The sequence below is a fragment of the Cololabis saira genome, chromosome 6 (genome assembly GCF_033807715.1).
Source record: "Cololabis saira isolate AMF1-May2022 chromosome 6, fColSai1.1, whole genome shotgun sequence".
NCBI classification, from domain to species: Eukaryota; Metazoa; Chordata; class Actinopteri; order Beloniformes; family Belonidae; genus Cololabis; species Cololabis saira.
Genome location: NC_084592.1, coordinates 18053882 through 18068494, shown reverse-complemented (window position 1 = coordinate 18068494; position 14613 = coordinate 18053882). Strand labels below are relative to the sequence as shown.

Genomic DNA, 14613 nt, shown 5'->3' with positions numbered 1-14613 from the left:
AATAGTCAATAAATAAGGACTCACGAATGCAAGTGCTGATATATAAGTGTTTTTATTTAAAAGATAAGCATTAGGGACCATCTCTGTTTACAGCAGAACAGTGACTTTTGTGTTAAATATTAAAAAGCAATGCTGCCCAAATATAAAACAATTTCTTGAACATTTTAAAATAACACAAAACAGTATAAGCTTCATATTTTTTCCACAGTAGGCATAGTGTCCCCCCCTCCCCCCCACATACACACCTCATCGCTTTGGCAAAAACATAATCTTTACAGTGTACGATCTCCACTCAGCAAGATACTTTGCAAATATTGCACGCAGTCCTTTTTATATACACGAATAAACAGCTTGGAATACACTTTTGTATGCAGTGACTTTAAATATTTAAGAAGTCCCCGGCTCTAAGACGTTGACGTGATTCAAGACTGAATGGTAACAGAAGTTATAGCATTTCTTTTTGTAAAAATCTTCACGCGCAGGGAGTCGAGCGTCTATGCAGCATATACTGTTCATCGAGACATCAGTATAGTGGTTTATAAAAAGTGAAATACTGTACATATAAATCACAAAATGAGACATTATCAAAGTAAACAAAACTGGGCTCTTGGAAAGGAGAGAAGTAGTGACATGCATGTTAAAAATCCCAGTGGGAATGCGTCCGTAGAAAACTCTGGTCCGTCTTTTCAGGTAAAAACTGGTGAAAACATTACGTCTGTCCACAACGTTGGGAACGCAGTCTGTGTCCTGACGTCCGCCCTCTAATGTCACGTCTGTTGTCTCATCAAGCTTCAGCACTGTCTTATCAGCGGGTCACCGGGACGGGTGTATGTGTGAGAAGAAGTCCAGCGCTTTGTCACAGTCAGGGTGTGAGACGGGGGGGTCTGGGAGTCGTCTGCTCTTCCATCAGCTTCCCTCCGAGCTGACGGGGTCGGGGGTTTGGAAGCAACTTTCCCCGGAAGGCCTCGTCGGCGAGTACGCGGCTCTCTGGCCTCCATCGGCGTCACACCACTGAGGACGAGCTGGGGATGCCCTGGATGGTGGCGCTGGTCGGCGTGCCGCTGATGGCGTTGAAGATGTGAAGCGAGTCTGGGAGGACGCTCTTCATGCCGTCTTCCACGGGGCTGATCTGGTTTGCGGGGCAGAGGATGAGACATGATTGCAAACAATCACAAAGTTGTTGAAAGTTGATGACAGAAATTGACGCCACTCTCACGTTTGTAAATGGAAAAGTACATTTACAGCCAGAAAACAGGAAGTTAGACTCAACTCAGCCTGTTAGAGCCAATTTTGTATTGTGTTGTGCTCCCCATTTAATAACTTGTGTGGGTATGTGAATTATAGTGCAATTTTTGCACAGTACATAGGTGGTATGTGGAGTTTGGGGGGGTAGGTTTCAAATAGGTGAGGCTAATCTACAGTAGATAGGTGAGCACACAGTTTTTTGACTGAGTCTTACAGCTAGCCTTATAAGTGCATGTAGTTCTAGGACAGATACCTGGGTGTCCACCTGGACAACAGATGGATTTTGAAATGCAGTTTTACATTTTTCTGCCAGTCTGTGGTGGACACTTCCAATTGTTTGCAATCTTCTGCTGGAGAAGCAGCATCAGGCTTGAGACCGATTGAGTCGTCTTTATCAATGATAAAATGTGGCCAAATTATCAGTATGTTCCAAAAACACACATTTGTTGAATGATTTTGATTATTTGCACAGTTTCACGTTCAAAGAAAAATGTTTCGAATCAGTGTGAAGTTACCCTGAAGTTGCCTCTGCCCTTTGAGAGTAAGAAAAACTCTCTGGTGTGTGTTTTCTCAGAGTAATGAGAAATTATGCAAATTAGCATATTAGCATTTGCTCAGAACACTGTTCTTCTGATTGTACAATAAAGCGTGGAGAAATGTGGTCTAAATGCTAATATTTGATGATTTTGAACAGTCGGTGCAAGAATTTCTTTTTAAGTTAGTTTTTGAACACAGAAAAATACACTCATGCAATAAAAAAAAAGCAATCCACATAACACTTAGACAGAATATTAATGTATCGCATACATGTACAGGAACCAAATAAATTACTTTCTGAAGCACTCACATTCAGATGCGACACTATACAGTCCACACACACACACAAATGTACACGTACACACATGCATGCGCTGTACATGCATCCACGCGTTCTTCACACACATGCGAGAAAACAAATCGGCAGGTGAAGAGAAATAAGCCGATGAGGGGTCGTTGGTCTAGCCATCTGCTGTAAAGGCAGCGCTCTTCGCAGGAGGGGAAGCCGGGACTTTAGCGTTAAATCTTAACTTTTTAAACAGCTGGAGCAGAAACTATCCAGACAGAAACTATAAGTGCAGACTACAAGAGAAGCGCAATCTACAAATGAAAAAGCAATTAAATCTTGCGCTGAAAACCTGTGGATTAGCTGTTCAGATTGCTTTTTACTGCAGGGGTGTAAAGATATGGCTCTCTTATGATCTGGTACATTTTTATGGTCTACGCAGTGCTTTGAGGGGAGTCTTAGCTTTTAAAATCACTGCTTAAAAACACCAGGACATTTCCCCTTCGTCTGGCTGGACCAACGATGAACATCTTTACTGCACACTGATGCTTTACCATCAAATCTGCACGTGTCAGCACGAAGGAAAAACAGAGAACGGTGTTATCAGGGAGCGCTTTATCACTTTTATCAGACATTAGGAAATGACAGTCTGCTTGCTACGCCGCTTGTCTCACGGGCAGGTTAATGTGTAGCGTTAATAAGCCCTGAGTAATTAAACTGACACGTCAGTTACGCAGCGCCGGCAGGACTCACTTGCTCGTGCATGATGATGGACAACTCTCTGGCCAGGTCTCTGTAGTTGGCCTTCATCTCATCGTGGTACTCCTGTTGGTCCTCTTTGATGAGTCGCTCATTAATGCCTAAACCATGTCCACATGCCTCCACAAAGTCCCTACACACACAAAAAAGAAGAAAAGAATGCACTGAGATGTGTCAAAGGGAGGGTACACCAAGCAGGTGTGAGACCTTGTGACATCACAGCTCACCTGAAGACCTCTTTCAGCTGTTTGACCTTGTTATCTGGAAACTTCTTTGCACTCGTATCGTCCAGGAAAGCTCGAGCATATGCGAGTGGCCCAGCGTTCACCTTTAATGTGAAAATGTTGTTAGATACGTTCAGTACTCGAGTTGTAAAAAAGAAACAGGGGGGATGGTGGATTTTATCATATGGGGACAGATAATTTGTGGTGATTACAAATAATATAATATATTACAAATAATAGCACTGACCAAAACACCTGCAGAAACACTGCAGGAATGACATAGCAGCAGTTAAATGCAGCCTTCTGTAAGCTTTAAATATCCACTGGGCTTACATCAAATACATCAAAACACAAAAATAAAAAACAGTTTTCTGAACTTATCAATATGACTCTGTCCTTCACAGGATAAGTAAAATGGATCACTGCAAAAACGCAAAATCTTAACAAGAATATTTGTCTTATTTCTAGTTAAAATGTCTCATTTTAGTAAAAAAATCTCATTACACTTAAAACAAGACTCATCACTGGAAAAAAACATTTTCACTTGTTTCAAGTAGATTTTCATTTAAAATAAGTAGAAAAATCTGCCAGTGGAACAAGATTTTTTTGCTTGTAATGAGAAGATAAATCTTGTCCCACTGGCAGATTTTCCTACTTATTTCAAGTGAAAATTTACTTGAAACAGGTGAAAATTGTCAAATAAGTTATTTTTCTGGTGATGACTCTAAATGTTGAAATAGCAGTAAAACCACATTCATTGATGAAATGACATAAGGGATGGAAAGGCAGGATGGCAGTTTTACAGGGGGGATGATTTTGACCGTTTTTATTTCAGGGGGGATGACATCCCCCCTCATCCCCCCTCAACTCGAGTACTGGATACGTTAGGTTTGTGTCTCAATATTTGAGCGTTTTGATTGCGGTGAGGTCGAGAGGCCACCTGGACGCTGATGCTGCCCTGCAGTTTGAGCTGCAGGCGGATCATGTCCACGTCGCTGGAGGAGCAGAGCTGCTTGATCTCCGCCACTTTCTTGCTCATCTCGTCGATGGCCACCTCGATGGGGCTCAGATCGGTGTGGTGTTGGTACATCACCGCTATACGCTTCTTCACGTAGGGGAAACAGTGTGTGGCTGCAGGGAGTAAAGAGAAAGACACAGGTGATCAGCTCGCTTGTCGCTGCAGGAGTCCTGTAGCACGTTTTACAGCTCAGTCTCCACGCGTATGTGCACTGTGTAGTCTATGAACATGGAAAAGATAAGAAGAAAAGGTTGAACTTTCGTATCTCCTGCACCATAAAAATGATAAACTGTGAATAACATTGTTCCTGACAAACATCTGACACGTGCAAAAGCTAATCAAGATCATCTAATCATGAGTGGGAGGTTTTTTTTATGGGTAATGTAAGAGCTAAATAAATAAATAAAAGCCTTCTGCTCAGTGTGTAGCTAAAAACAAAAAGTGAACATGTTGCCTAACTTTTTAGGATTATCTACAAACATTTGGACATATCTATTTATTCATTTTACCATTTAATTATATATTTGAAGGGGAATTACTTCCGGAGTAAAATACCTGGATATTGACCAATGTAACCACCAGTGCTCATCTATTTTTACTTTGATCATATTTGTTCTGGTTAAGGAGTTTTCACATGGTTTGAAAAATAAGAAATAGTATAGATAAGAATTATTAAGGAGATTATATTAGCTTTAAACCCAATAATGCCAGATGTGTCATATCTGATACTGTCATACTCCTCCTCCTCTACCAGGACCAGCTTCCCCACTACACTGATCCCCGGCCTGGACTACAGTTCCCAGGATTCCCCAGGCATTCATCATGGTCTCCATTTGTGCCCTTATACCCGGTGTCCCTCTACCCTCATTGTGTAGTATTGTCTTGTTTATCTCACCACATGAAACCTATGCCGACTAGGTCTTTCTGTTAATTCTTTTGTACAAGCGTTATCCAGCAACAGCTATAATTAAACTTATTTAATCTGACGTCTGAGCTGGAGTACGCCTTGTGTGTTCCAGACTTCACAGATACATGAATTTCTAAATCAATTGTAACCACCCCCATAATCAAAAAGGGGAGTAAAAGTTTTATACAAACCAAAACACTAAAATTACATGATCCTTCCTAATGTATTCATAATGATGAGAAAATAATTATTTAGAAATTACTAAATACAAAATTGGAAATGTTTTTGATTCCAATATATAATTAAAACCATTTAAAAGAAATTGGGATTTTTTTGCTGTTTTATTTCTTTTGGCAGGCATTCAAGTTTTAATTTTTAACTCCACATAAGATTTGAGTTTTTTCAAATAAACAGATTTTGATATTTTCATTATGTGCTGGATATATTTGATACTCTAGGTAATTGAAATTACTTTCTGGTTGTATCTAATAAAATTCATGCAAAAATGTGCCAAACTGAACTCAGGACAGATACATATCTGTTGTCTTAAGTATAACCATAGCTATGCCTTTTCTAAGCATACATTGGAGCCTATAAATTCAAAAATGATTGAAATCATTTAAAAAAAAAACTCAACATGGGTTTATTTCTAAGAAATAAAATATAGATTTGAGTTGGAGGGCATATCTGTTTTTTCGGCCATCTTTATAACTGGAAAACAAATATGAGATAATTTACTGGTCAGTATCGTCCTGCGTTTGCACTGTTCCTCCACGCCGCCTTGCTTTTTGCCCGATATTGTGAAAGGCATCTCAAACACAAATCGACGGATGTTGTGGCTCTTCTCAAAGTCGGTCTTCCTGTCGACCAGCTCCTTCTCCTCCAGGTATGGGGTCACGTGCGTCACTTGGATGTATGCATACTTAGAGTCCAGGTCTTTGGGGTTGATCTACAAACAGACGATTTAAAAAGATCAGCACTACGATTTAGAAATCACCTTGCCTCATTCCACAAATCAACAAAGTCTCACCCGCCCAGAGTCCTGGATCATCTTGACGTTCTCCTGTCCAAACTTGTCAGAGTAGAGCTTTAGAAGTCTCTGGGATATTTCAGATAGAGGGGTGAACTTGGGTTCCTTGTAGATGTACTCCTTACCATCTTCATCCTCAAAGAAGCCCTAAAGAAGATAAAACACAGTCAGAGGTCAGCGCGTATAAAAATACAGAGATAATAGTAAAACATGAACTGTCAAACCATATTGTGAATGGGAGTTTTACCAACTTTGGTAAAATTATAACACTACTCAAGACACCTCTGAGTTTTGTAGACTACAAAAGACACAACTATCAACTAGAGAAAGGACCTAGAGTTAGTTCACTGCTGTGAGACACAGGTAAACAGTAAAAAAGTCCAGGGAGCTGAATCCTGCGATTAGGCCTTTAAGGGGTTTTCTAAAATGATTATCACAAAACTGAGGCTGGGGTACGGGAGGAGTTAAAGGACTAAAAGACGGGCGCTGCATGAGAAATAGCACTGCAGACTGCATTAGTGAAGCGGCAGGACAGAGTCTAAAACATCACTGCAGTCCCAACCGAGATGTTGGCTTTCATACCAATTTACCTCAGCCTCTGAGTCAGTAAACTGGTACTGCTATAGGGAGGCGGAGAACACACACACAGAAATAAAAACATTATTCCATGACCAACTTAACACTATAATAAATGAGTCCTAGTTGAAACTAAATGTCAAGAGAAACAGAACCGCCAGCTTAACATCTACCAAAGAAAATAGCCAGATACAACCAGAGCTCACACAAAAAACACTCACGAAACATCATAAAAGAAGAGAAAAAGGGTCAGTACTGAAATCTCATAAACTAGATTTTAAACGCTAAGGAAGAAACATTGAAATGAGTGCTTAAGTGAATGAATGCCATGCAACACAGTCCTTCAAACAGAAAGCAGCAAGTCTGACTGATTTGTTATTTGGTCATTTCATGTCAACTCAACTGGAGGGGGGGGTTCCCATCAAAATTCCTTAATATCATTTTTTCAAGTAAAATTCCACAGTATTAGAGTCATAGAATGTGTTCAAGTTACAGCGATAAGAAAGATAAAGATAAAAAGATAAAAAGTTGTTCAGCAATGGTATTGACTGACTTTTTATACCTATGACCTCAATGGTTAAAAATCAACTAGATATGTACTGGCATTAAAGTTAAATTAGGGACTTGATTTTTTTCTTTTTTAGCTATGAATAAAGTGAAAAGGGGTGGTCTCAGCAGGGATCCCTGAGGGACACCCTTGGTTACACTGTGGCATCTGGATGTGAGACTTTTAAACCATATGAACTGAGATTGGCTTGACTGATCCATTTCAACTGAAAGGGCTTCATAGTGTTTGTTGTTGTTGTTGTTAATTATTTATCAATTTTATGGCTGTTGTACCGGTACAGTGCCATTTTGATTGGCAGTAAGACAAAATATAATTAATTAACTCTAACTTCCAATGCTATCTACAGGTGAGTAGGGCAAATCTTAAAACCAATATTCCTATAACCACTTCAGATCATAACAAATATTTAAAAAAAAAACGTTAATCTTACAATAATACTGGAATTCAATAGTTCAATTCAATATTTCAAAAGAAATAATTAATACAATTAAATAAAAAATAAAATAAAAATGAATATGCTCATATAAATTAAATTTGCACAGCATTGTGGGAAAGAAAATATATTAAAGAGTATGCCGTAGGCCGTTGTGTGTGACAAAAGTGTAAATCAAATGTATCTAACTGACTGGAGACCTGCAGACCAAGAGGACAAAATCCCGTCCATCCATTTTCTTTATCCGCCTAATCCAGTACAGACTCATGGGGTTCTGCTGGAGTCTAACCCAGCACACTACAAGTGAAAGGCAGAGGTAAACCTTTTGCCATTTGCCAATCCATTTCAGGGCCACATATATAAAAACTCCACGAGTAAAATAACAAGTATTAAACAGATCCTCTAAAACTGTCTCAATATTTTAAAGGATTAAATGTCAAGAAAAATAGCAGAAACATTCTCCATGGCTCTAATATGAGGAAGTTCTCCTTCACATAGGCTTTTATTACCCCAGAAAACAAATAAATAACAAAATATTAAAATGGAAGAAATTAGATTAAAAAAAACTGACACAGACGAGCGCTACTGTAACTTGAAGCAACAAGCTGTGATGAGACGTGGTAATAGATTACAGCAGCACCAACACCACACAGAGACGCAGCCTGTACCGCGTGACTTACCGCTGCCTTCAAAGAAGTCAACAAAAAAAAAAGCAGAGAAGCATATTAGAGTGAGACAAAACATGCATTTGCATGTGGTCATGCTCTTGAAAGAACAAAAAGAACGTGGCAGCGTACAAATAAATATTGTGCCCTTATGTGAATCAAGCCCAGACGCAACAGAGTAACTGGGATAATTAAGGTACTGCAGCCTTAGAGATAAACTCACCTGACCAAAGAAAGCAACCCTGAAGTAGGTGCCCAGCAGTCTCTTGCCTGTGTGCATGACCTCCGTCACTTTGCTGTACGCACGATGCAGCGTGTCATACAGGTGAGCCAGTTTCTGTGAAAAGGGAGATGCTAAAGGTCAAGAACTGAGCCTACTTATTAGCACTCGCCGAAGGAGGAGATACACTCCACATTAAGAGAGAGTGTACCTCAAAGTCCCTGCGCTTCTCATAAATGGGGATTATGAGCTTGTAGATGTCAGAAATGAGCTCATAACGCTCTGCTTTCCACAGTCCATCTGCACACTCCTCCAAAAGCTCCATTAAGACGTCCTAAGTGGACAACAAAAGGAGAAAAAGGTGGATTCATATCATAAAAGATGAGAACTGTTTGATAAGTAATTCAAATGAAAAAGGTTCACTTCCGAGATGGATTAGTTACACAGAAAAAGAGACTGTATCACATATTGGCATTTATTCATAATTATGTGCCTTTTTTTTTTCTTTTTTCTTTTACATTCTCTTGTTTTTAGGTTTAGGCTTACTGTACACTGCAAAAACCCAAAATCTTTCCAGGATTATTTGTCTTATTTCTAGTTAAAATGTCTAATTTTTAGTCAAAAAAATCTCATCACACTTAAAACAAGAGTCATTACCAGAAAAATAACTTGTTATTTGACAATTTTCACCTGTTTCAAGTACATTTTCACTTGAAATAAGTAGAAAAATCTGCCAGTGGGACAAGATGTATCTTCTCATTACAAGCAAAAAATGTACCATTGGCAGACTTATTTTAAGTGAAAATCTACTTGAAACAGGTGAAAATTGTTGTTTTTTCCAGTGATGAGTCTTGTGTAATGTGTAATGAGATTTTAAAAAATTAGACATTTTAACTAGAAATAAGACAAATATTCTTGTTAAGATTTTGAGTTTTTGCAGTGTAGTTTTCATTTGGTACCAAAAAAAAGTACAAATACACACAAAAAAGGATTGATGATCTGAGTACCTCATTGAAATGGACATCCTGCATGCCAACGTCCTCCATCATTGAAGCTTCCTCATCAATGTTGGGAGTCACAACCCGGAATGCTGAGCAGCCCTGCTTAAACATGCCTGCACATAAAAAAGAGAGAGATAAATTATTCAGCCACTGAAATCCTCACAGCTGCTGTCTGGCTAGCAATAAACACATTTCCATCAGCCATTTCTGGAGCACCTTTTCTCCGGAGGTATTCTGCCACGAGTGCTGCAACATGAACGTAGCACATGGCCGCCTGTAAACAAACGAGAATAACTGGTCAGAAATGCAATGTGGGATCGCAACAATACTGATTATTATGGTATGACTCAACTGAGAAACAGCAGCACACAACAAAACTGGACAAATGGTCCGATGCAGATTTCTTTCTACCTTCTTCATGTATTTTGTAGCAGTTTAAGCTCATAGTTTTCTATTTTAAATGAGGTGGAACAACAAACCGGGCCTTTAAATTCCTCTGTAGACAACATCAAGAGGTTTTCCCACAGTCTTAAACTGAGCATATTAATTTTGATTATATTTTCAACATTAGGCCAAGTTGAAGCTGCGTTTGAACATGCTGTTGTGCAGCTTCTCCACAAAACAAGGAACAGTTGTTCTGGAGCTGCAGCAAAACATCTGTTATGATTTCTGTGTACATTTCTAAGGAGGGTTATTTTAGTCCACACAGGACATTCACATGAACACTTTCAATCAGCACTGAAAGAGCTCCATAAAGTGTTTTTAAGGTTCCTCTTATGCAGCTCCTCTCACTTATGGTGTGCCTCAAGGGTCCGTTTTGGGTCCCCTGCTATTTTCACTGTTATTATGTTTGTTATTATGAAGCATAAAATTGCTTTCCATTGTTTATCTTATGATATACAAGTTAGTTTATACATCAAGTTAGAAAGCAGAAACATACTATACTACACTGATTTATTGAGCTGGATAAAGCTCAGCTTGATCTTAATGGAAAGAATACTGAAGTTCTTTGGTTTTAGTAAGTTTGATATGTTGCAGTTCAGCCAAAGAATCTTGATCCCATACAATTAACCTGTGGTCACAGAATAACTGTCTTGGCATCCCTTCACAGGCTTTTATCTCTAATTCAGAATTGAGTGTAAGATTTTACTGCTCACTTTTACAGTTTAAATGGATGGGCTTCATTTAATTTATCAGATCTTCTTCACACCCACACGCCTGTAATTTCACTGCACTCAAACAGCCAGCTGCTCCCAGATGTTCCTAAATCTGCTCAGACTATAAACATATTCAAAGACTTGTCTCTTCCACTTGGCTTTCAACTTGAGTTTCTAAATCTGCTCCACATTCATTCCTCTTTATTGTGTTTTTATATTCTGTTGTAGTGGATTTGATTTTTCTATTTTTAGTTTGATTGTAAAATAATTCTGCCAACTTTGTTGTTTTTAAATGTAGTCTAGAAAGATTTGAGTCGGACAATATTCAATATTTACGCCCTAAATGACGTGCTGGATTGATCACAGACCTCCGATAAGTCTCCGTTCTTCACGTGGATTCGGGCCATGCTGTCCAGCCAGGTCTTGCGCAGCTCAGGCGTGCTGGCGTAAGACTTGGCGAGACTGTACTGCAGGTCTACCAGCATCTCCGGGTCTCTCTCGTGCTCCTTCATCTGAGCTGTTGCCATGAGAACGGTTCTGATGCGTTTGGTCAGGTCCTTGACATCCGACGGGAAAGCCGTGTTCTGTTGGGAACCACGAGGTCGTCAGAACATCCCCGCCATGTAATGTGTGCTTTTCCTTTAACTCTTTAACTAGTTTTACTAACCAGACAAAGACTTCCTCACCTTGATAGTTTTGTCACTGTTGGCACAGTTGTTGATTATTGACAGAGACTGCTGGAAGCGCGTACTTCCGATACCAATCACATCAGCGATCAGCTTGCTAACAGCAATCACCACCTGAGGATAAACGAATGGTTTGAAAAGTACGGATCGACTCTAGTGCTTTGACGGTTGCTTTCTCTGTTCATTTTTGGGGGCTTATCAAATCAAATCAAACTTTATTTATATAACACTTTTCATACAATAGTAACACAAAGTGCTTTCCTTAATACAATCAACATTTAACATATAAAAACTCACACACTCATGGTTAAAAACACAAATCTGGTCATTTTCACAAACATCCTCACATTAATACCCACACAGCACACATATACCCACCAACCCCACATAGATATTAAAACATAATCATGAACATCATAAATAAACATCATAAATAAATACCTGGCATGTGCACCATAACATTATATATTTAAATAAACATACAATACAATGAAATGACCACACGCAGCAGTAGCTATTCCAGTGAAACATTCATGATGTATATTTTAAATACCGTATTTTCTGGACTATAAGCCGCTACTTTTTTTTATAGGTTTTCAACCATGCGGCTTATACAAAGGTGCAGTTATACTGTGGATTTTTCTTCCACCGCTCGGGGCGCTTTAACCGGAATTAGAATCAAAACTAAGACAAAATAAATGCAAAGAAGAATACGCTACTTCTTCTTTAGCAGATAGAAGTAGGTAGAAGTAGATTTCAAACAGATAAATAGATAAATAAATACCGGTTATTTTCTCTTGGTTCTGTCCCGTTTTAATCAGCAAAGTTGCTGCCGTGTTAAAAGATACTTCTACACTGCAAAAACTCAAAGTTAAGTGTAATGAGATTTTTTTTTGACTAAATTAGACATTTTAACTAGAAATAAGACAAATATTCTTGTTAAGATTTTGAGTTTTTACAGTGTAGGAAAGGATCTATTTAGGTACAAACATGTACATCATTTACAGTTCAAAATCGTTCTGTACATGTAGTAAATATCTAATCTAACAACATAAACATCTGTGGCTTGTATATCTTTTTTTATTATTTTTTTAAAAATAGAGCAGCTTATATGCAGGTGCGGCTTATAGTCCAGAAAATACGGTATATGTTTTATGTCGTCTTACATTAAACTCTGTCAACATGAGGGTTAAATAATATGAAGATAAAAGTGCCACTGTCACCATCTCACCTGCAAGTGTGTCCTGACAAAAGACTTGCGACACGTGTAGTCAAAGTTACTCTTCATGAGGAAATACAGCAGACGGGCTGCATCACCGCGAATGGAGCTCAGTTTGGAGTTACAGCACTTCAGGATCTCGTAGCAGAATGCTGCACACATGTCTGCCCGCCCTTCAAAAAATGTGCACGGGAACTAGAGAGCGAAGCAAACGTGATGAAGCATCAGTTTCTGTGAACGGACTGTGTGGACACATGAGGAACCCAAATTCCTTCTCACCTTGTAGATGAAGGTGCGCAGCGTTGTGAAGACCTGCTTGAGGGCCGTTTCTGACTGATTGATGTGCAGGAAGCAGAGGTGGACTTCAAACACCTTCTTCATGAGCGGGCTGTGGCCATGGTCAGAGCAAAGCTGCGTCTGCGGGGAAGGAGGGTATCATCTCTGAAACAGCAACTCTGATAAACCCACAAAATGATCTGCAAAAGAAAATGTACGGATGGATGGATGAGCTGAAAAACTGGAAAAAGTTTGATATTCAGTACCTTGAAACCCATGATGAAGATGTTGAGTGTGTCCAGGACGGTAAGGCACACTTCGGTGGCAGTGTTTGCCTCCAGCAGCGACTGATTTAACACATCTGCATCAGAGTGACTGTACGCTGAAAAGACACAACAAAATGCTGTAGCTCTTTCATGCACAGCCATTTAAACGATGTCAAAGTTCCTCTCAGGGACAACTTTATCATATTAATGTCATTTCTCTCACTGTTAAAGGCAAAGCTGCTGCTTAAAAGGTGGAGTTTTCTTTTTTATAATGTTAAAAAGATAGTTTCATTCCAAACTGAAGTCAAAACGATCCTTTTACATACAATAAACATATTGTGTCATGAACTGACAGTATTCAGCTAAAACTAAGGGTTTCATTTTGTGAATAGAAGGGTCATGAAGGCTCAGATAAAAAAAAAATCTTAACAATTACAACATGCAAATTTAGATAAAATAATCAAACGATCAGTAGAAACTAGATAATTATAACAGGAGACTTAAAAAAGAGTAATGGCACACTGAAAGGTTGCAGCCATTGCTAAAAGATAAATATATGGCAGTTCTTAACATAAAAACATCAAATTGCAACTGCGTTCATTCAAATGCATCACGTTCAGTTTGATTACATGTCGACTTAAAAAGATCACATCGGCTATAGAAAAACCAATGCATATATGTCTGCCCTGTGATAATGAGATCAAAAAATCTTTTGTAAATCTTTTCTTGTTGTGAAATTAACTTAATTTACTCTCAGTTGCTTTTCCCTGCAAGCTTATTTTTGGTGCAGTGTCAACAAATTATCAAGGACACGTACTCCGTCATCCGAGTCTAAATGTCACTTTGCATTTACAAAAATTGCCACGGTAAATTTTCTTTTAGAAGGAAATCGCATTCTTTTCAACGGTGGGCAGAATATTTTGGAATGAAACTCTGCAAATTTGACAAGTATTCTTTCACAGACTGAAATAACGTCCAGAGCAGATGAGCTGCGCAGATGAATGTGAGGATTTAGAAAGCTTATGTTCAGTTAAAATAAGCATGCCCTCCTTTCAACCACATGAACAAACATCCTGCCAACCTGACACATTCTTACCATGGTCTACAGATATTCCAAGAATACTTGAAATCTTTCTTACACTGAAAACACAAAGAAACCAAATTAAACGATGCCATTTAAGAGAACCAGCACCTACAGCATCCAACATTTCTCCACTTTTGTTCAATTTAGTGATGTTTTCAGCTCGAAACCTGCTCAAGTTGTAACTGAGGATGAGGATGGAGATGATGAGAAGCACGAGGAGTCAGACTACTCTCTGGTAAGAGCGTGGTTGATGGCAGCAACAGTATGGAGACACTTACTGTGGTTAAAAGTGTATGAGTTATCCAGGCTGCTGAGCTGCTGTAAGCGGGCATGCATCATTCCCGCCCTGTTACGGGACACGGGCAGAGTCTGAGACTTCCGCTCATGTGCTACGGGTCCTGCCCCATCCTGGTTCCTGATGAGGAAACAGGATAATGTTAGACGGAGGGCCCGAAC

The 14613-nt window shown here is 39.1% G+C and overlaps 1 protein-coding gene across 5 annotated transcripts in view; it reads right to left on the bottom strand.

Moving 5' to 3' along the window:
* Window positions 1-39: 39 nt before the first annotated feature.
* The window catches only part of zmp:0000001200 (dedicator of cytokinesis protein 9), an 89439-nt gene continuing 74865 nt past the window's right edge, over window positions 40-14613 (bottom strand). For 3 of the 5 annotated variants that reach the window (XM_061723463.1, XM_061723458.1, XM_061723459.1), the window contains 17 exons: window positions 14436-14572; window positions 13074-13189; window positions 12811-12948; window positions 12544-12726; window positions 11313-11426; window positions 10995-11210; window positions 9686-9743; window positions 9476-9582; window positions 8680-8802; window positions 8472-8585; window positions 6597-6626; window positions 6007-6153; window positions 5715-5925; window positions 3992-4182; window positions 3055-3155; window positions 2822-2960; window positions 40-1129 (listed from right to left, as the gene is read on the bottom strand). In XM_061723463.1, the coding sequence (XP_061579447.1) occupies window positions 1004-1129; window positions 2822-2960; window positions 3055-3155; window positions 3992-4182; window positions 5715-5925; window positions 6007-6153; window positions 6597-6626; window positions 8472-8585; window positions 8680-8802; window positions 9476-9582; window positions 9686-9743; window positions 10995-11210; window positions 11313-11426; window positions 12544-12726; window positions 12811-12948; window positions 13074-13189; window positions 14436-14572 (2251 nt within the window). In that variant the 3' untranslated portion in view covers window positions 40-1003. The remainder of the gene's footprint in view (window positions 1130-2821; window positions 2961-3054; window positions 3156-3991; window positions 4183-5714; window positions 5926-6006; window positions 6154-6596; window positions 6627-8471; window positions 8586-8679; window positions 8803-9475; window positions 9583-9685; window positions 9744-10994; window positions 11211-11312; window positions 11427-12543; window positions 12727-12810; window positions 12949-13073; window positions 13190-14435; window positions 14573-14613) is intronic. The other 2 variants (XM_061723462.1, XM_061723461.1) reach the window with 1 other exon arrangement.